This window comes from Lontra canadensis, unplaced genomic scaffold, assembly GCF_010015895.1.
Source record: "Lontra canadensis isolate GAN:19392208 unplaced genomic scaffold, GSC_riverotter_1.0 scaffold4, whole genome shotgun sequence".
NCBI classification, from domain to species: Eukaryota; Metazoa; Chordata; class Mammalia; order Carnivora; family Mustelidae; genus Lontra; species Lontra canadensis.
Genome location: NW_022630998.1, coordinates 15,015,369 through 15,038,482, shown reverse-complemented (window position 1 = coordinate 15,038,482; position 23,114 = coordinate 15,015,369). Strand labels below are relative to the sequence as shown.

At 34.8% G+C, this 23,114-nt stretch overlaps 1 protein-coding gene across 1 annotated transcript in view; it reads right to left on the bottom strand.

Moving 5' to 3' along the window:
- Window positions 1–23,114, bottom strand: part of ST8SIA4 (ST8 alpha-N-acetyl-neuraminide alpha-2,8-sialyltransferase 4) — a 95,185-nt gene that overhangs the window by 43,499 nt on the left and 28,572 nt on the right. The window contains 1 exon segment of the mRNA XM_032845796.1: window positions 6,822–7,115. Within this exon segment, the coding sequence (XP_032701687.1) occupies window positions 6,822–7,115 (294 nt within the window).

Genomic DNA, 23,114 nt, shown 5'->3' with positions numbered 1-23,114 from the left:
TTAAATTAATTATGCTCTTAAATAAGTATCTGAATAAAGGTAGAAGAATTACAATTAAGATATAAGATAATAGAGACAAGAACTAAAAGAGCAAACTTCCTGAAGTACCAACATCAAAAAAAAAAAAAAAAAGAGGCAGAACACTACATATAATTCCAATGAAGAATTGGCAATTTATATATAATATGTTTATGCATATAATGCATATAGCATATTTATGCATATAAGACATCATTTTAAAATATATTTATTTATCTCTCTAATCTCTTTCCTTGGATAATTCTTAAGAAATTATCTAACAGGGGCGCCTGGGTGGCTCAGTGGGTTAAAGCCTCTGCCTTTGGCTCAGGTCATGATCTCAGAGTCCTGGGATGGAGCCCCACATCGGGCTCTCTGCTCAGCAGGGAGCCTGCTTCCTCCTCTCTCTCTGCCTGCCTCTCTGCCTTCTTGTGATCTCTGTCTGTCAAATAAATAAATAAAATCTTAAAAAAAAAAAAAGAAATTATCTATCACACTTGGTACTGGAACTAAGGACCTACTTTTTGCAGGATGATTTTTTTTTTCACCATGTTAAAAAATAAGAAACTGAAGTATAACCATCCCAGTCAATAAAACAACACTTGGCTATTATGAATCAAATTATAGTACTTATAAAAATAGGATTTTTTTTTTGCTGAGACTAAATATTTTATCAGATATATATTTTGAGAGGTGTCTGGGTGGCTCAGTGGACAGCCTGCTTCTCCCTATCCCTCTGTGGGCCGCTCTGCCTACTAGTGCTATCTCTCTATCAAATAAATAAATAAAATCTTAAAAAAACTCTCTCTCTCTCTATCTATATATCTATCTATCTATTTTCACGGCCTGGATGGCTCAGTTGGTTAAGCATCAAACTCTTGTTTTGGCTCAGGTCATGACCTCAGGGTTGTGAGACTAAGCACCAGATCCAGCTCTGTGCTCACAGGGAGTCTGCCTGAGATTCTCTCTCTCCTTCTGCTTCTGCTCCCTTCCCCCACCCACATGCATTCACCTTCTCTCTCTCTAAAGTAAGTAAATAAATAAAATCTTAAAAATCATTTGTTGATCGGTCTTATCATTTAAAATTTTATCTTAAACGATGCCATTGGGCAAAATGTTTGTTTCAGGATATTTAGGCTGTCCGTTGATAATTTTATTATAAATGTAAAAGAACTTCGATTTTTTTATATCTTGTAGTCACATTTTTAAAGTTTCAACAAGTCACTTTAAAGTTTCAAACTCCTGTCTTCATTCTTAAAGTCTTATGGAAATTGCTCCATTTTTCACAAGGAAAATTACAGAATGATAATTAAAATATGTAATCATGTGTAGCTTTTGAAGAAATACCATTGAAAAGTTTGCAATCCCAACCACTTTAATACATTCATGTAGTCCCTTAAAATTGTAAATATTTTTTGTCTGTCCCCATTAGATTACCCTTTCATTATTTTGTAAGATTGTTTTAAAATTAGAATCTAGCTATAGTTTTTCCTTTTATTTTATTTAATATGGCTTGGGAAGAATGATCATTCATTAAAACATAATCTAAGAATCTCTTAATTTTTCAACTGATGGTTGTATTTTTAGGGCATTAAAAAAAACCACAATTAAATAGATCTTTAAAGTTAGTTAAGCTATCAGAATTTTCAGAGAGGAAAACTATTTAAATAATGAAGCTTGGCCATATGAAAACTGTCATTATGTTAACCTTGCAAATCACTTAAACTTTCTACCTGTAACTGCAGTACTTGGAGGGCCCTTCATGTTTTAACACAGTGATTATATGCATACTATACTGCATGCACTAGGTGTTCAAACCTTCTATTAGAGACAACAAACTCCAATAATCAACAGAGGCTATGAAATTCTCTAAATTATTTTCCTGAATTTTATTAACCACAGTGTTTCAGAGAGATGTAAAACAGATACTTAAAGAACAGCTCTTTGGGGGAGTTTGCTCTTGCTTTCATATCATGTGGATCTTTGTCTCATCAGCATTCATACTTCCTTATTTCAGTAGTTTCAGTAGCCTTGTAGAGCACAAACATTATGTTGAAATGCTACATTGCATGCATTATTAATTCCATAAATGAAATGACTTTCCACATATACCACATGTACAAATTTCCAACGTATTTGTAAGGTGAAAGGCAACTCTAGAGCTACTTTGTATATCCTTTGTATATCCTGGTTTTTAGAATTTAATCGCTTGTCACTTGAGGGGGAGAATGTAGATATATAACCATTAGAGTAGCAAGGTTAAGTTCCTCCTGGAGATCCAAAATAGGTCTTGTTAAAAACACCTAAGGCACAGTAATCAAATGAATGTATACCATTAACTTCATCGGCGCTCAGAAGTTTGTTTGGCCTTGTTACTCTGGGATGAAATGCTTAGGAATTAGTGAAGTAGTTTATAATGGGTATGGAAGGAAAGTGGATAAAGCAAAACAAAAGAAGAGTATTGATGAACTAGTTATTAAAAGGCTCTGCACTTTCTATATTTAGAAAAGTCTATAAAAAGCGTATATGAATTCACAGTTCTTTATCATGTAAAACTCTGTCTGGATTCTAATTTATTGAACGTCCTCCATTTCAGCCATGCCTCTTATTTTGTGTTTGGACATTGATAGTCAATGAAAATACAATTTAGGGCACAAAAGTACTAATGCCAACACTTACGTGGAGAGGCAAAAGACCAGAGTAGTCAACAAAATATTGATGGAGAAAAAGAAAGGCAGAGTATTGATACTACCTGACTTTAAGACTTACTCTAAATTAGCATAATCAAGGCAGCATGATGTTGGTGGAGAAAGGCAAACAGATCAACAGAACAGCTAAAGAACCCAGAAATAGATAAACAGATACACACATATGGTCAACCAATGTTTGAGAAAGGAGCAAATGGAATACAATGGAGAAAAGTTTTTTTTTTTTTTTTTTAAGATTCTCCTGGTGCCGTCTTGTGCTGGAGGTTGCTAGGAGAACCCAGCCTGCACATGTGCCGAAACCTTGCTCCTGTCCTCTGATGTGCGCCTCACAGGTGCCTCAAAGATAATCTTTTCAACAGATGGTGCTAGAACAACTAGACAACCACATATAAAGAAAAGAAACTAGACAGAGATCTTGTATCTGTCATAGAGATTAACTCAAAATAGATGATAGATCTAAATGTGAAATGCAAATCTATTCAACTCTTAGTAGATAGGGTGCCTGGGTGGCCCAGTCCGTTAAATGTCTGCCTTCAGCTTAGGTCATGATCCCAAGGTTCTAGGACTGAGCCCACATTGGGCTCCTTGCTCTGTGGGGAGCCTGCTTCTCTTTCTTCCCACTGCTCATGCTCTCTGCCACTATCTCTATCTCTTTCAAATAAATAAATTCTTAAAAAAAAAAAAAGAAAGAAAGAAAAGAAAAGAACATAGAAGATCATCTAGATAACTTTGGGTTTGGCGATGGCTTTTAGATATATCAACAAAGGCACAATCCATGAAAGAAATACCTGATAAGCTGGACTTGATTAAAAATAAAATCTTACACTCTGTTGAAGACACTGCGAAGAGAATGAGAAGACAAGCCACAGACTGGGAGAAAATATTTGCAAAAAACATATCTAATAAAGGAGTGTTATCCAAAATATATATATTAAAAAAACCCTCTTAAAGCTCAGCAGCAAGAAAACCAACAACTTGATTAAAAAATGGGTTGAACACCTGAACACACATCTCACTGAAGAAGAGATAAAGATGGCAAATACACATACTAAAAGATACTCTGCATCATATGTCATCAGAGAAGTACAAACTAAAACATCAATGAAATGGCACGACATAAGTATTAGAAGGCCAAAATCCAGAACACTAAAAGCACCAACTGGGGAGGGTGTGGAGGAACGGGAATTCTCATTCCTTACTTCCGAGAATATAAAATGGCATAACCACTCTGGAAATCAGTTTGGCAATTTCTTACAAAATTGAACATACTCCTATCATGAATCCAGAAATCATACTCTTTGGTATTTACCCAGATGAGTTAAAAACCATGTCCACCCCAAAAGCTGCACACAGATGTGTATAACAGCTTTGCCAAAATTCGGAAGCAACAAGTGAATGAGTAAACAGACTGGTACATCCGGACAATGGAGTATTACTCAGTACAAAAAAGAATGAGTATCAGGCCATGGGAAGACATGGAGGAACTTTAAGTGCTTACTGCTAAGTGCAAGAAGCCAATATGAAAAGGCTACACACTGTATGTATGATTCCTACTACACGACAGTTGAGAAAAGGCAAAAACAATAGAGACCATAAAAAAACAAATTGAACATAATTTTTTTAAAAAAAGAACACAGTCAGTGGACATTATAACAGAAAACTACATGAAATCTAAATATATGAGATGAGTAAACATATCAATTATTATGATATATCAGCTCAATGTAAAACTGCTCAACAATAAATGTGTACTTTGAAGGCAAAAACAAAGGCACCGTTCCTGCCCTGAGCTAGGGGGGAGGGATGGATGATTAGGCTGAGCACAGAGGACTTTCAGGAAAGCAAAACGACTCTGTCCGATGCTATAACGGTGGATACGTGTTGTTACACATCTGTCAAAACCCACAGAATGTACAAACTAAGAGCGAACTGTAGTATAAACTATGGACTTTGGATGATAATGTTGTGTCAGCGTAGGCTCATCAGCTGTAACCAGTGTACAGCTCTGGCGCAAGATGTTGATGATAGGGCCCTGCATGTGTGGGGGCAGGGATATGGGAAGTCTCCCTCCCTCCCTTCCTCCCTTTCAATTTTGCTGTGAACCTAAAACTGCTTTAAAAAATACTTTATTAAAAATCGTACTAAATCAGAGTAATCTTAAATTTTATTAGTTTCCAATAATCAAGGGGTACTTACTTCAAAATATTTGTTTTTAAATCTTACTAACCCATCACTGGAGTGTGCAGGTATATGTGTATGTGTGTGTCAGAATGTGTCTGTGTATAAGATAAGACAATAAGAGCGCTATCTTTAAAATTTTCTCACACTCAAATGATACTCAACATTAACATGTCAAAAAATAAGACGTGTTCCTAGCACGATGCTTTTATAAAGTTACCCTATTAAAAACACATTTTTTTTTCTTCAGAGTCAGATTACCAGGAAACTTTGTAATTAAAAAAAAAATTACTTATCCTCCAAATGAATGTATTTTATCTTACTTTGTTGAAGCTTCATGTCAAACATCAAAAGAAGGCATGTTGAATAACCAAGATCTAATTATAAGAATGCAATTTAATTGTGTGCAGAATAACACGATCCAAAAAACTGTCTTGACTCTTAACCAAGGAAATGGTAAATTCTGGAAGGAAAGTATCATAATAACAAAACAAACTGAAAACACCTTAGCCCAGCCCCAGTTACAGCATAGGAAGCAGACTATTTTTAACTCTCTGTTTGGAAACCTTTTTTCTTTTAGAATTTCCAGCCATTCTACTTAATTGGTCCCTTGAACTTGCCCTTCTTTTGCATGGCCACTGATTCTGTCCTACATCTTTATCACCTTATGAGCAAATTAATAAAAAAAAGTCTAATTGGTCTTCATATATCTAGCACCTCTTCTTGCTAATGCAGAGTTGGCTGTTACAAGATTTAGACTCCTAAATTCACCATATAACTGTGCCTTATGCAAAATAAAACTGATTCTTTTCCTAACCAGATCACAAGTTATTTTTCCAACTTTATATTCCAATGCTTCACAACAGACTCCATTATTTCACAAGTTTATTGGGTACTTAATTATTTCCTTGACTCTGTTCACTCTAATAATGCAATAATATTTCCTTCTGTTTGGTTTTCTCTGTCGCCATCTCCACCTCTCTGTTCCGGTCTCTGTCTCCTTCTCTTTTTATTCCTGAAGAATAGCTATTCTGTTCTTCAAGTCTAGTTCAAATGTTAGACTTTTAACTCTTCTTTGCTAACATGAAAACAAATTCTACACTCCTGACAATATACCCCCTTACCATGTGTCTATGTCCTAGCTAGTTGTATATGGGTCTGTTTCTACTGTAGAACCTATGCATTCCTTTAATAAAGCAGTGATTGGCCTTCTTCATTTTTCTTTCTCCAATATCTAACAGTAGATATTCAGTAAGACAGGTTATTGCTTATTTTTGTATTATATATTCTTATACATTTATACATATGCATGCCTGAATTTGGCCTTTTGATCACTTGTACTTTCAAATAAATTCTATTTTTTAGGTTTTACATCTGAGATTGTATTAATAAAAAGGAAACGTTGACTGAATTCATAAAAATGGCATCTGTGATTTGTGGTGGGAGGAGCATTAAGGCATGTCATCTCAGCCAGCCTTCTCTTTCTCTGGTAGGCCTTTTAACTACAGATGGGACTTAATGGCTCCTTAAATACATCCAACATTTATTCTTCCACAGTACTGCCCAGAAGCCATTTAGCACTTCTGTTGGTAGCTTTCTTACCTGAAATTCATCAACGGTACTATGAATCCTTACTGGTCTCTTCAGCTCAGCAGAACATAAAAACCGGTAGTTTGTTCATGACCACACATAAGTAAGTGCCAAGTTCAAATATTTGCTTTTTCAAGAAAGAGAGTGAGCTAAAATAATATGGTATATAAACAAAATTCAAGTTGGTGAATCGAGTAGCCATTATTAAAAAAGTGGAAGCATATATCCATCGGGAAGATTTTACCGAGGCTCTCTCCTGTCTAGGGAAAATGTTTAGTTATGTGTTCCATTGTGCCAAGGACAGACTGGTCCTTTCCAGACACTTACCCTCTGACAGCATGAATAAGTCTCAATGATGGATAGGCAGTTCGCACTTTCAGTTTATTCTTAAGGATTAATGCATTAACCCACTCCACGTGCTTCTCTCCTCCTTTGACCATGAAAGCAGGGATCCAAAGGACACTGTCATTCAGCATGGAAAGTCTATGCACAAATTTTTCTCTGTCACTCTCATTCCGAAAGCCTCCAAATGCTCTTTGTACAACTGATGGGTTCATGGTAATAAAATCTGATTTAGTTCCCACATCTGCAGCAAACTCCACCACAGGGGCTAGATTACACCTGAAGAGGAAAAAATTAACGGACAAATGAAAAATAAATACAAAACAGTCACTCCTAAAATGGTGCGCATCAAAAGAAGAATGGAGAACAAGCATTTTCTTTTCACCAGGTTGGGGAAAAAAAAAAAAAAGATAATCTGCCTGGTAAAATTATATTTCAGAAAGTTACCACACATTCAGGAATACTGTCTTCAATAATGATGTGCTTTCCCTAGTATAGGGCTCAAATTGTCAGATTAATTCAACCTATTGTCTGAGAATATTCTTTGCTGTTTGTTATCTTCATAAAACCACATGATATGAATTCCATTCCTAAGAATTGGAACTTGATGTTCCAATCTGCACAACTTGTCAAGCTTAAGTAGTCTTAACAACTTTATAAACAAATCAAGTGAAGGTGGCTTTTCTGTACCCTGAGGTCAACTGAAAGTATAATTCCTTACAATATTTTCCACAAACATATTTGCAATTGCCCTCTACTGCCCTAAATGGGAAAGGAAAGTTAGAAAAGTGGAATTACCACATTTATTATGGCTTTTTGAGATGTTAAATAATTCAGAAAAGCCTTTACGACCAAGTATCTTTCTGTTCTTTTTGAGTACATCCTTACGATGCCTATTTTCCTTTGCTAACATGCCACATATGCCTTGTGCTTTGTGGAGGAGGGACAGAATCTGATGTCCTGTTCTTTCCACTGAAGCTCCAGGGCCTTATAAAGTGCTTGCATCTGATTTTATTCTTGTGACCTGATTTCATTCTTATACTGAAAGGGAGCTCTGACAAGCACCTTGAATTTTGTCTTCAACCAATTTGTGATGCTTCTTTGATTCTACCACACAGATCTTTGGATTCTCAACATAAAAGATAGCTTAAAATATTTTTAATTTGCTAAAAACAACGCAAGTTTTAGTTAGTTAATAAGTGAAAAGTCAGATTTGTAACAAACAAGAGTTTGCTAATTTGGAATAAAATCATTTACATCTGTTCAGTCTACGCCTTCAAGAAAACACACACGCATACATGCACACGATTTCTTTTTCTTTCCTTGTATCAGCCTTTAATGAAAAAGAGAAATAAACTGATTTATCTTTCCTGTATTTTTGCAGGTCTGACTGCATTATGAAAGTTTCTCACAATATTCTTCCTTGTGCTCTTTGCCACTTTAATTAAGCTCTCAAACAAGTTAGATTTAATTAAAGAGTAAAGTGTATGCTCTGCTATTAAAAATACTGGCTTGTATATCTTTCTTATTTCTTTTAATTAATATATCTTATTACTTTCTAGATCTCTGATAGCATTTAGCCACCACAACAAACACCTCATGCAATTAAGCAAAGTCTACATTATTTAGGACGAGGTCCTCAGAGAAAAAAAACAACAACAAAAAATAGCATATTATTTAGAAACAATTTTTTAAGTTATATATATTTAATTATACCCCCTATATCATATGATACAGTTTTTGTTCTAGCCATGATCTGTACATTATATGAGACTAGGTATTATTCATTCCCATCAGAGTAAGAATATTATGAATGGGACTGCCTTGGAAAATAGCTACATGTGAACAGAAGCCAAAATGAACATCTTACTGTGGAATTCACGGAAGATCGAGGACATGCTAATTTTTCAAGTCCAGAACTGTATTCCATACCAACTTTAAAAATAATCTAAAATTCTAACCAAGTTAAATATGAGATGAATTTGGATACCGTGGGGAAAATGCATTTTGAACATCACTATTACAGACACTTCTCCTTCCTCAGGTAAAAATAGACAACACTTGTTAATGTTAGAGTTAACGTGATGTAATCTTTCCACTAAAACAATTCCTCAGCAATTCTTTTCAGAGGATTTCTATGATAGAAAAATACATCTATATTTCATTTTCTCTAGAACTATAAGAATAATCAGAGCCAACCTAGTTAAGCAGAACAAAAATAACATTCTGCTGCATTATCTTTTCAGGGGGAAAAAAAGTCACTTGATTACATTTTTCATTACTTTTTCTTATCATTTATTGAAAAACGCCTTTACTCCCATGTTGGTTAACACTTCAGGATTTTAGGATTGACTTTTAGGATGGACTCAGCATGCTCCTAAAACATAACTGTCTGGCCACGTGTCTTTTAAGAACAAACAAGAGATTCATCAGTGAAACTGGATATTGAAAGACAGGTACTTTCCACTAGGAAGCAAAAGTAAACTAGAAGAATAAGAATATTTCTGGAGAACAATATTGATCTGAGAGACAAACCAATGTATATGATGCAAAGAATGCTAAATGATTGTATTGATAACTAAAAGAGCACCAGGAGATCAGAGTAATTGATTCACATGAACTTGACTGAAGAATTTTTATGACCTAAGCATAGCCCAATCAAGCTTTGTGAGGGATGGAAACAGAGGTACTGAAAATAGCATGACAGAGGGACACATCCTAAAATATAATGTATGCTAGCTCTAGGAGTCGAGTATATTCACTTTCCTTGGGATTATTATGTCTAATTTTTCACTGGAAGGAAAGATTAACATTGTGTCCACATGTGGCCAGTGAATTAACTACTCTGTAGTTGAGTCAGATATTTAGTCATATAATTAGCTGAATGCCACATAATCAGGGCAAGCATTAAGAAACCCAAAATAACCAACCAGCTGTGTCACACTCCAGCAATTCAGTAGACTTATTGTGAACTTCATAGCGTTACTAGTAGTAAACTGCTGATTGAGCAAGATTATGAATAGATGTGCAATCAAACATTCTTCCTCTTTCTCTTTAAAAATCTTCTTAGGGATTATAATACTCAAAAGTATCCAGGATGTGTAGTAAGCATTTATGAATTAATATATTATTTCACATGTTATTCTTAATCCCATAAAACCGATGAGTGGCAAATTTTTAAAGGATGGATTTTTGTAAGTCAAAACTACGGAGTACATAAGAGTATTTAAGACATTCAATCTCTATTTCTTTGGCCACATTAAATTTTCGTACTGTCCAACTATTTTTGACATATCAAAAACATGAAAACATATATTCAGATTTAGGAATGTAGGCCAAACCCCTGTTTACTCTAAGCTGTCCAATTTTAAATTTATTTGTGTTTATTTTCCATCATTAAAAACCTACAGGAATGTACTCTAGACCTCTGAAATTTCTTCTGTGATCACACACCAGATGGGATCACCTCTCAACATTTCTTTTATGCAGAACTGAAGATAGAAACGTTCATTTCTTTCAAGGCTATATAAAATGTTTTAAAGTAATTTTCATTTTAATTCATTTAAGTTTTTTAAGAAAAGAACTGCTTATTTCGTGTATAACACCTAAGGAATTCCCTAGGAAGATGTGTCTCTTAGGTGTGTCAACATTCTCTGCATTTCCCTTAAGTATCAGCTCAACAGTCAAGCAACTAGGAGGTCCCTCTTCCAATAGCTCAGCAGATAGGTCTTGAGAGTTCATTGTGCAAATACTATATACTAAATGCTCAGAACTCTTTTTCCAACTATTTTACTACTTGTGCTATTTTACAATGATATAATCTGGCCAAAAAATAATCTTGACCATTATTTAGTCATATCAGTAAGATAATGTTCATTCATTTAGCCATGCGTTTATTCATCCCATGATGTGTGTTATACACTAATGCTAGCTATAGCATACTAAGTCAACTGAGATACTAAGGTAAGACCTTAGTATATAACAGTGTGAACTGTAATACAGGAGGTTGTTAATTACTTCTTTACACATATAACACAGATTAAATGAGAAGAAAACAATAATGAGTAAGTTACAGACCATACTCTATTGTTTTTCACCACTTAATGTTTAAACAAGTTCCAAACACCTCATTAACACCCTTTTACTCTTTTGTCCAGTCTCACTGTATGTGTATTTCTCTGTATTAACACTGAAATCTTTCAGCCTTAGCCATCATTACCAAGAGAACCACATTTAACAACAGAACATGAAATGGGAGATAGCCTCTTCTCTTTTCTCCCTCCTGGAGAAGCTTATGGTTTCTAACTGCTCTCTTCCTGCTTTTGAGCTTGAAGAGCCAAGAGAACAAAGACTCTGATACCTGCCCTGTGCCCACACCCCCCAGGTTTTGTGGTTAACCTCTCCCAGTGGCTAGGGGAAGCTAAAATACGCAGCCTATTAGTTTTTCTGACTTTCTCAAGTGAGCGTAGTAGGCCCTAAATAGACCTGAAACCAATAATTTTTGCAATGCTTTGAGGTAAGGAGTTGTATTATCTCCACTTTGGAGATGAGAAACCAAGGTCAGAGTGGTTAAGAAACATGTCCAAGGACACAGTGCATATAAAAGAAAAGCACAACTCTTTAAGAATGACTTTAGGACAGGAGTTTTCGTTGACACTGCTTACACGTGTGATTTGGTTCAGAACCAGAGGAAATGTCATTATGTTCATGCTTCACCCCAACCTTCCCGTAGGAGAAAGAGTGCAGATTCCTAGGATTTAAGCATATTACACAAGTCCACTTGGCCATGATGTTCCCCAAATCCTCTGAGCAGTTATTAAGCAAAGGGTTTTAAGTATCTAAACCATAAAAATAATACTTACACCTCAGATATCTTGTAGGAGAGGATTTTTAAAATGCTGACAAAAGGATTCAATACCAAATTGATGTGATGTTTTGAAATACGAAGCATAGGATTATTAGTTAATGTATACATGGCATACCATTATGTAGTAAACAAAGTACAAGAAATAAGAGATAAAATATGTTGAAGATCTGCACTGCAGTGTGGTGAATGGCTACAGAAATACAGAAACACATACACATATCACATTTTATGCTTGCTGATCAGTAACAATTAATGAAATGCTCAACTTGACAGAAATAAATACATATGACACGTATGTCATGAAAATAACTAAGTGACAAAACAGAAGAGGAAATATTTTCACAAACCCAGATTTGTTTACATTACTGGCAAAGGTGGGAAGAACAGTGCCCTATTATTTCTAGGGAAATCACAGAATAAAAAAACATTTTCAAACTCATTCTAAAAGACAAAGATGAATACTGAGAATTGTGTTAGGCTATGTCATTCCCACATTTCTGCCAAAACCAAAGTGGAGTTATCGAGCAAAGTTGCTAAAACTACACAGATTTTATTTAATGACTTAGTTTTTTGGGGTGAGGGATGGGGAAGCTATGCTAATGAATGGATACGTTGTGCTGAAATCAAATAAAATATTACAAATGTACCTACTATGTATTCAATTATAGCTTAAACTTTAAGAATATAAGGTATTTAGTTTAGTTTCTGCCCTCAGCCACCATTTAAATGGTAGCTATGTGGGCACTGCTGTTCACATCCCAATCAGTGTGACCTCAGACAAGTTAAACTCTCTGAGACCCAACTTTTTCTGTAAATCAGGCTATTAACACTGACTGAAATGCAACTCAGAAAATTAAATAAACACAATAACTGAATTTACTCTCAGCATTGCTTGGTTAGAGTTGGTAATAATTATTAGCTAATGGTAATCATTTTTTTTAAATGCCCTTTGCTTTTGCAACCTACTGTGAGAGACAAAAAGAATGGATACAGAGAAATTAAAGAGTGTGTCAGAAAGAAAAAACTTAGCAAGAGTGCGGGGCGGGGGGGGTAAAAAAAAGGTTTATTTATAGCACACTTAACAAACCATTTTGTCTGGAATTCAGCTGTCACCCCCAGCACCCCCAAAAACTAATTGGGATTTGAATGGTTGATTTAATGACTGATGAAGAACCTCTTGAACATTAGACAAAACAAGTCTATCTTCATAGGCAATATGAAAAATAGAGAAACTCATAGACATGGCCAAGTGTACTTAAGAAAGAGAATATGACACATATATTCAGGAAAAACTAGAATAAAGTTCTGCAATTAGGACTTTGACACAATTCTTATATAAGGTAGTGAAGATCTTTCATTATGACAGTAAGAAGAATAATAGCTAAGTTTTACTGAGTACTCATTATGTGCCAGAAATTGTTCCATTTGCTTGGCATGTAATATCATATGCAGGTCTCAAACTAATCCCATGAGAGAGGCACTATCATTATGCTTCTCCATTGATGAATAAACTGAGTTGTGGTAAGCTGTATGCATTTAAAAAGCTTGTAAGGAGTAAAGCAAGGTTTTAAGCTCTTCATATTGTGCATCTATTAATTCATGTGAATGTAAAGGAAGAACTAGACAAACAAATTCAGCCAGTTGCATTTAAATGTGATACAGCCGTGTCTATCATCTCAGTGAGTTCACTGACTGGCGTGTCCGGTCTGAAGGTCTGGCTGGCTAAGGGAAGTGCGGAAGTCACATCCCTCCTCACTCTCCCGTAAACACTCTTCACCAAAGGTGGGGGTTGGATGGGAGAACATGATAGACCCAGCATTCTGAGGTTACTCCTTGGCAGCAAGGATATATAAATAGCTGTGCTCCTCTGAAAAACCACCTAAGCAAGTAAACATGAAAAGGAATGAGAAGGGGGGGAGGTTAGTTCTGAGATTTCCTACCAGAAGATTATTGAAGGAAGGTGAGGTAATTCAAATGTGATGTACATAAACTAAGGAAGGAAAGGGAGGGAGGGAGGAAGAAGTGAAGGAAGGAGGGGAAAATGGAAGGAAAGAAGACAGCAGAGAGATGGTATCATTTAAAAGCACAGGACAAAAATTCAAAATGAGACCCTATGGTAAAATTCTTGGACTACATTTTATTTCTTTAAAATAGGGAAATTGTCCTAGGTGAGAATGAGAAGTAAAGTTTAATTTTGAGTTTAATTTTGAAATAAATACACCGAACTATTCAGGTGTTCATTTTCTTTTTCTACTGAAGCTTTATTTCATAAAAAGTGTTCTCATTATGAAAAACTACATACGAACAAGTGTTATGGCTGAAAGGACAAATATCCTCAATGTTCCTTAAAATAATGAGAGGATACTAAAATGATCTCAAAGTAATATAGAGAGTACTAGAAGGCTACCAGTAATTTTAACAAATTTAAATGTAATATAAAATACAAATATCTCGAGACACCTGGGTGGCTCCTTGGTTAAGCATCTGCCCAAGGAGCCACCCAGCATCTGCCTTCACCTCAGGTCATGATTTCAGGGTCCTGGGATAAGCCTCTCCTTTGGTTCCCTGTTCAGTGGGGAGTCTGCTTCTCCTTCTCCCACTGCTCCCCTTACTCATGCTCTCTCTGTCTCAAATAAGCAAAAAATAAATAAATAAATAAATCTAAAAAAAAAAAAACCCCAACAAACAAATATCTCCTCTTATATAAAGCAGTTTAAAAAAGGCCTAAATATGCAAACTTATTCCAAGACTTTAGTTCTGGACAATATCTTGACTCAACACGCCTCTGCCTAGACTCCCATAGTTGACTCTAGCTTATGAAGAGACAAGAGTCTGGGAGATCAGGAAGGGTGGAGAGTCAGCTTTTCACTCTGCCATTTTTAATCAATTCTCAAACTTGACGTTTGTCATGCTTCCTCCTGGAGCCTACCTCATTTTGAGTAGTACAAATACTTATAAGTCATTACCTATTTTTCAAGAAAGAATAAAAAAATAAAAGGAATAAAGGGAACAACAGGAGAAGTAAAGAGAAAAGAAAGACATTGGAAGGACAATGACTTAAAAATATATTTTTCTCAAGTAAGAAAAACTCTCCCAGCCTCTCGTTGTCAATGCATGGTTGGCTGTACTAAACAATACATTGGAAGGAGTTTTGACTGCTGTTCTCCATCTGGGGCTTGATAATATACTTATAAAAGTTTATAAACTTACTGAGCATTGTTAAAAAAACTTGTCATTATACTACACAGATTTTAAAGGAATTAAAAATATAATTTACTAATGTCAGCCTTTATCATAATTAAGAATTTGCATATGATTGCTTTCTTTTTCATAAAAATAAATATGGAATATAGATAGGGTAGTGAGACTAATATTTACTTCAATTATTGTAAATGTTGTTTCTTGAAATTGCATATAGAATGAATACTAAGCAACCCATCTAAAAGTTTCCTTTGCAATTAAAAAAATAATCATTTTTATTTCTCTGAAGAGGGTGTACAGAGAAAATTATGGCAGTTGTTGAGAAATTCCCTATTCATTGTCTTGAATAAAAAACAAAACAACAAAAAACAAACAAAACATAACAAAACACACCATGACTGGTATATCTAAGACTAGGGGGGTTGCAAAGCAAGTAAGAATTCTTAAGAATATATGCTCATGGAGCGCCTGGGTGGCTCAGTGGGTTAGAGCCTCTGCCTTTGGCTCAGGTCATGATCCCAGAGTCCTGCATCAGGCTTTCTGCTCAGCAGGGAGCCTGCTTCCCTTCCTCTCTCTGCCTGCCTCTCTGCCTACTTGTGATCTCTGTCAAATAAATAAATAAAATATTTAAAAAGAAAAAAAAAAGAGTACTCTTTTCATAATCAGGGGAACTGGGCCACTCCACTGATGAGTGGTTGCTGAACACTCACTATTGTTTTACGGAGGGAAGAACTGATTCAGCATGAAATTATGTCCTTAAAAATCATGTTGTGCATTAAAAAGAAACAAACAGGATTCATGAAATATTATGGCTGAGATTTTCACCATTCATGCCAGAAAACCATGGCAGAAAAACCGTAACTTTTTCTCTTTGCACTTCATGGTGTTAATAAACAATATACATTGTGGTCATTTCAGAGGCTTGGGAAACACATCTGAGTTTTTGAACCTTTAGTGATTACACTATCAAACTTGTCACAGCAACAGAGCTTTGACATTTAATTTTCTCATTTAAGGAAATAAAAATAAAAATATTTTGATTTGTTGTTATAAATTATGAATATATTTTTTTCTTTCATTTTTTGGAAGTATAACCAAAGGTTGAAAAATGATTTCTAATTAGTATGTATGATTTATTCAACACTTGGTCCTGGAAAGACAGTTGGTATAATGCTCAGAGGATTTAGGCATTCTGGTACCAATCAAGTATACAGAAATATTGTCAAATTATGAGTGAATAAAAATGAATGTTTTATTTCCTGATATAACAGAATAGGACAAGTCACCTTCACATTCATTAAATCCTATTTATTCTAAGTAGAACTTTCTCATACTCTATTTTATTTATTTTAATTTTATTTTTATTATTTTTTAAAAGATTCTATTTATTTATTTGACAGAGAGAGATCCAGAGAGAGAGGGAACACAGGCAGGGGAATGTGAGAAGCAGCAGGCTTCCCTCGGAGTAGGGAGACTGATCCGGGGCTCCATCCCAAAACCCTAGGATCATGACCTGAGCCAAAGGCAGACAATGACTGAGCCACCCAGGTGCCCCTCATACTCTATTTTAGTAGAAAGTCACATTCTGACTTGGCTGAAAGGCCTTCATCTCCATAATTTTTTTATCCTCCGTATCTGATTCAAAAAGTTCCTTTCAGAAGATCTCTCCTGAATATATTTTTTTCTATTCCTACTGATATTTTCTCAACTTAGCTTATGTACGACTATGTCTTTTTCAACTATTGTTGCAACAATTTGTTAATTATTTTCAAACTATTAGATAAACCCACAGGTGGATCATGAATTGTATTTAGGGTCACTGATCAGCAATTTTTAAAGAATATGAAAGAACAGAATGGATTATAATTGAAAACAACAGTGTTTCTGACACATAATTTTATGAAAATTTGTTGGTGTGTGTGTGTGTGTGTGTGTGTGTGTGGTGTAATAGTAATAGCAATGGAAGCAGTAGTAGGAGTGTAACATGATGTAAGTTCTATTTCTTACTATCCATCTTTATTAAATAGAATTGAAAAACACTGCTCTAACCAGTTCTTTAACACAGACTCCATATTATTCTGCTTCAAAGATGTTATCATCTTGTTAAAATGCACATTTTTAAAATTTTTAAAATTTTTAAAAAATTGTTTAATGTAAATTCAATTAGCTATTGAATGATGACGTAGTACATCATTAGTTTTTTTTATTTCTTTTCAGTGTAACAGAATTCATTGTTATGCACCACACCCAGTGTTCCATGCAATATAAAATGCACATTTGATCACACTGCCATCCTAATCAAAAAATCTTTAGTGATATCAGTTCACGGTTTTCATAACTTGTCCCTACCCTTACTTTTCATAATTTTCTTTCCACAAGCCCACTGCCTATCTTAGATCTGAGTGGCTTCAGACCACTCCATGTAGTCTATGTCTTTTCTATGTCCCTTTATTTATGATGATGTCTCTGCCTGAAATGACCTCCCTCTCCAAGACCACTGCATTGTTCTAAAATATTTACTCATATCTTTTTTCTACCAGACATGAAAAGCTATCATCATATTTAGTTGCTTGCATTGGGTTCACATCTTTAATAAAATTAGTAGAGCCACCATAATAATAATGAGATTATTATTATTACTATTATACTCTTTGTATTCTGTGTATGTGAACTGGTTACCTGTGTACGGGTATTTGATATCTCAGTCTTTTAAGAACACTGCTGATGCTCTAAACTAGAACCTGAACACACACAGTACTGAGTCAGAGGTTAACCCAACTCTGGAAAATGGGCAATTTTGCTTGACTATTTCACCATTTAATGGGGACAGGCTCTTCTGGGCTTGTGATGATACACACCAAAGAATCTAGACTGGGCCCTCAGGCTGTCAGTTTGTGAACTCTGAACCAAATCTCCTGATACCTGTACAATCACTTCAATTTTTATTTTTAACATGTTAGTTGTGTTACACATGTTAAAGATGTCTCAATAGAAATATGATATAGTGTATGTTTTAGAGTTGAGCTAAGGAAAACAAAAGGTGCAGTACTAATAAGTATGTGTTAAGCTGAAAACCGGGTTTCAACTGTAACTGTTAAAATATTAACTGTTAGAAATCTTGCTAGTTAAAACAGACCAATATTGAAATAAAAATCATCATTTTAAGTTGGAATTATTTAACCTGAAACAAGAAAGGTGATCTGTTCCACTGATGCACCTATTTTAGGTAACTGATGTTTCCTGTAAGCAAAACCATTGTCATTCAAAACAAGTTAGGAAGACTGGAGAAGTTCTAAAGTCATAGTGTTTTTTTCATTCTGATTTTTTAAAACAACTCTAAGTCAGAATTTACTCAGAAGAGTTAGCACATGGGGATTAGTGGAAACAAGAAACTACAGTGTTTATTGTTCTTCCAATTGTTAGGATTCCTCCTCCTTTATTAATATATAACAACTTTCAGTTTGTGGTTTGTAAAAATGAAACTCCCAGTTCTCCCTTAACCAAATAGTGTTCTGCTTTTTAACGTAAAATACTGAGACAAGCTTAAAAGTCTATTATGCATTAAAATTGCCCAAGACTTAGAAATATCTTCATCAGGTAACTAAAGAGTAGATCAGAAATATCATAAACAGAAAAGGTTCCAAATTAAGCATTCCAATATTAATAGTTCTCTTCCAAGTTACATATAGAAGGTCACACCTGGGGAACTTGAAAAATTGAAGTGAAGGCCAAGTTATGCATATATACATGTTAAAAAACTAAGGATTATTATTAATGATCCTGATCATTGAAACTAAAAGGCACCAAAAGCACATCGACACAATACTTTGATAAGACGATGTGCAAAAAGAATAATGACAAGAATATCCATAAATATACAACATTCTTAGAAAGGGAATTATTGTTCTTGTTCCACAGAGAACTGTCTTAAAACTTAGTTCCATTCATTTTTATAATTAATTCCTTCTGTCTCACTGGCAGCAACACTTTGTTCTTAGCTCTATGGTTACAGTACCTGTACTACTTTCTTACCCCTCTATCTCCTCCACCAGACTGCAAACTCCAAACAGACCGGACCATGTAATGTATCTTTATTTCCCCTAATATCTATGGCAGTCCCTCAGGATTTGGCGTCTACTGGCTGCTTGATAACTGTTTGTTGAATGAAATAGTATTTGTTGAAATAATGTGACAAATTAATGGAACTACTGTTTATATTTTTAAACTTCAAATAACTGTTTTTATTTTTTTAAATCATCATATTTAAGAGCCATCCATTTATGCCAAAGATGATATCAGAACTCAAAAAATAATTACGGGACTCTAAGTTTGAACTTTGATCCTGAACAAGTGATGAGTCACATTAAAAAAAAAATCATTCTCAGGTTTTTATTAGATCACCGTGCTTTTGACATGTTGTTCAATCTGATAATCTATTTAATTCATTAAATATAAGAGCTATCAGTTATTGCCTTTTGTCATATATCATTTATATCTAAGTTATTCAAATTTTACAGAACATTCATATAATAATGCTATCTGTAATCATGTTTTACAAATGAGGAGGTAAAACCTTCAGTTTACACATCTTCAAGCTGGGATTTAAACTCAGCCTTGAATCTAACATACCGCAAATTCAAGACAGTCACACTTGTGGTGAGCATAGCATAATGTATAAACTTGTTGAATCATTATGCTGAACACTTGAAATTAATGTAATGTTATGTGTCAACTGTACTTAAATAAATAAATAAATAAACAAACAGGAAGGTACAAAATAAAACTGAGGTAAATGAAACAAAACAACATGAATCCAAAATTTATAGCACAAGACCAAAGTTTCAAATGATTCTGATTATCCAAAACACATATTCTCTCTCTTACACACACACGTACACGCACACACTATGCTTGTCATTAATGAGAAAACACTCAAAACTACAGACTACAAAACTCTGTAAGTTGAGGTTTTATGTATTGTTTAAAAAAAAATACACACACACACACATATATATTTGATGCTCAAAATCACTCAGGTAGTCTTAAAGCTAGAACATGAGTTCAACTCTTCAAATTCCCAGTATATTACCTTTCCCAGTATATTACCTTTCCCATCTATACTCCAGATTTTTAACATTTTTTTTAATTTTAAAAATTTTTTTGGAAGTAAAATTGGTTTTGTTCCCAATTTAAAAACAGTACTTGTGTCCATTGCATGGGGAAATGGATACACACACACACACACACACACACACAATCACTACCAAAAACAGAAATTAAGCTAATACAAACATAAAACACTTTTAAGTCTCCCTCTAAAAGATAATCACTGTTAACATTTAGTACTATACTGACTGCTAATATTCTAAAAAAATATATTTCCAGTAATGGCATAAGTCAATACACCAAAAAGATTTTGTGGTTCCAAGAATTCTGGTGGATGCCAGTAAAGTAGATATGGGAAGTGGAAGGTCTTATCTCTTAGAAAAATGTCAGGGTTCTTTCCCCAAAACTACACTAAATGATGTCGATGTAAAACAGCTTCTCTTCCTTTTGATAATACTCATATTTACTGGTTCTTCTTTATTTATTCTCTATGTACTATGACTTCCCAAGGCCCTGATGTCATCACATTTACAAAAATCCATATGAATCATTAAAACTTGGTTTTGTTTTTCTTTTGCTAAGAAGTGATACTCTTCTCCTGATTTTGAGGCTTAACATTTGCTTGCATTCATCAGGAGGAAAGGCAACACTCCTGGACCAAAGGAAACAAAAGCCAGACTACAGGATGCAGTATTAAGTAGAAAATGTTATTTCTACAAAATGACTGATGAGAAGGAAATTTATTCACAAAATATGGCAACAGAAGGAAAAAAATTGAAAGAACTCTGCAAGTTGACAGGGCCTATTCCAAAGGTGTATACTGAATCATAAGAAAATAGAGTCATAGAGTTTCAGAGCCAGAAAGAAATTTATGAGACCATATAGTTCAACTGCCTCATTTGGCATATTGGGAACCTGAAACCCAAAGTGATTTATATTACTTGTTCAAAGTTACACAGCTATATTTAGAGCCAATGTCCGCAGGAGGATCCAGGTTTCTGAACTCTCAAAGGAGTATTATTTTAATTATACTTCATGGGAGAAAATGTAACTGCTTAGCAACAATGATCATTCAACTGCAAATATTTACATCTTCTGTGACCTAGGTCACAGATATAATTTCATACCATGAATGTACTACAAATACATTAATCTTAAACCATCAGAAGGAAGAAAAATTTACATTTATTGAATAAATAATTTGTACTTGGGTTTATATTAGTCAGTTTCACACATCTCATTTTATTTCTATACCCACAAAAAATAGAAGGTGAGGACTATTTTCTTCATATTAAATGTGAAGAAACCATGGCTTGGAGAAGTAAATAAATCAGTTAAGGTTGAATATATATATTAAATGGAAAAGCTGGAACTTGAAATCAGATCCACCTGATTTAAAGATTTATCTCACTTGATTAAAGTGTTAATTTCCTTGAAACAAAAGGTCTCAGTCTCCCCCTCACTTATCTGGACTTAGAATATTCTGGCATACTTTTGGCACACAGTGAATAGACATTTTTTTAAATATTTATTTATTTGAGAGAGAGGGAGAGAGTTGGGGGAGGGGCAGCAGGAGAGGGAGAGAGAACTCAAGCAGACTGTGTGCTGAGCAACACAGGGCTCAATTCCAGGAACCAAGGTCATGACTTGAGCCAAAGTGAAGAGTTGAACGCTTAGGGGAGCCTGGGTGGCTCAGTGGGTTAAAGGCTCCGCCTTCGGCTCAGGTCATGATCTCAGGGTCCTGGGATAGAGCCCCACATCCGGTTCTCTGCTCAGTGGGGAACCTGCTTCCTCCTCTGTCTCTGCCTGCCTCTCTGCCTATTTGTGATCCCTCTGTCAAATAAATAAATAAAATCTTTAAAAAAAAAAAAAGAGTTGAATGCTTAACTGACTGAGCCACTTGGGTCCCCCAACAAGTAAATATTAAAAGAAAAGAATTTTCCACAAGATGGTCCATAGGTCACAACTGGAAAAACTGTTCAACACTATAAAGCCAGTGTTTATTTTTTATTTCTTGTTTTTTTTGTCCACTTTTATTAAGATATAGTTGACACATAATATTGTGTAGGTTGAATGTATACAACATGATGATTTGGTATATGTATATATTGGGAAATACCTGCCAGAACAAGGATTATTAACATATGCATCACCTCATAGAGTTACTATTGTGTGTGTGTGTGGTTTTATATGCTGTTTGATCTGTTTTTTAACCTACTTTGAAGAATGGCTAATGCCATTGTGGAATATCAGACATTATAGTGGCATTCCTATTCTTTTCTTTTTTCAAGATTATTTATTTATTTATTTGTTTGACAGAGAGATAGAGAGAGAGCACAAATAGGCAGAGAGGCAGGTAGAGGGAGAGGGAGAGGCAGCTCTCCGCCCAGCAGGGAGCCCGTTGCGGGGTTCGATTCCAGGACCCTGGGATCATGACCTGAGCTGAAGGCAGCTGCTTTATCAACTGAGCCACCCCAGTACCCCTATAATGGCATTCCTATTCTGTTTTACATGCTAAGTCATCAAAATTTGAAATGTACCCTAATAAAGACAATCTCTCCCTGGTCTTTTTATTTCAGAGTAAATATACAACTAAAAACCTCTTGATCTAATACAGCACAAACTATTATTTCTAATTGAAAAATATGTGTTTCCAATCTTTATTTAAAAATAAAATATTAAACTTTGAGAAGGAGAGGAAAAAGCTCTACTGTTGCTTCCTTTCCTATATACTCCTATATACCTTTCCTGTATACTCAGGAAAGTCATTCAAGCTCTCTGTTCTTTGAAAAAATAGAGTTTGTTAACTAAGCTTAACTAATTCAAAGGAACAATGAGAACCAGTTAGGTTTCTTTAAGATTCATTTTCTGGTATCCAAAAAATGTCACATTTTAAAATGGAGCACATTCGTGTTTACTACCATTTGCCTTTTCCATCTATTATTCAATTCATATTATTCTTTATTTTCTCAATTTGCCTTCTACTCTATCCCTATACTGTCTCTATTTTACTTTGCCCCCTCATTATCTCCACCTTTCAAGAGTGCTTCCAGTAGTACCATTTTTATTCCCTTCTTAATTTATCTATCACCTAGAAATCTCCC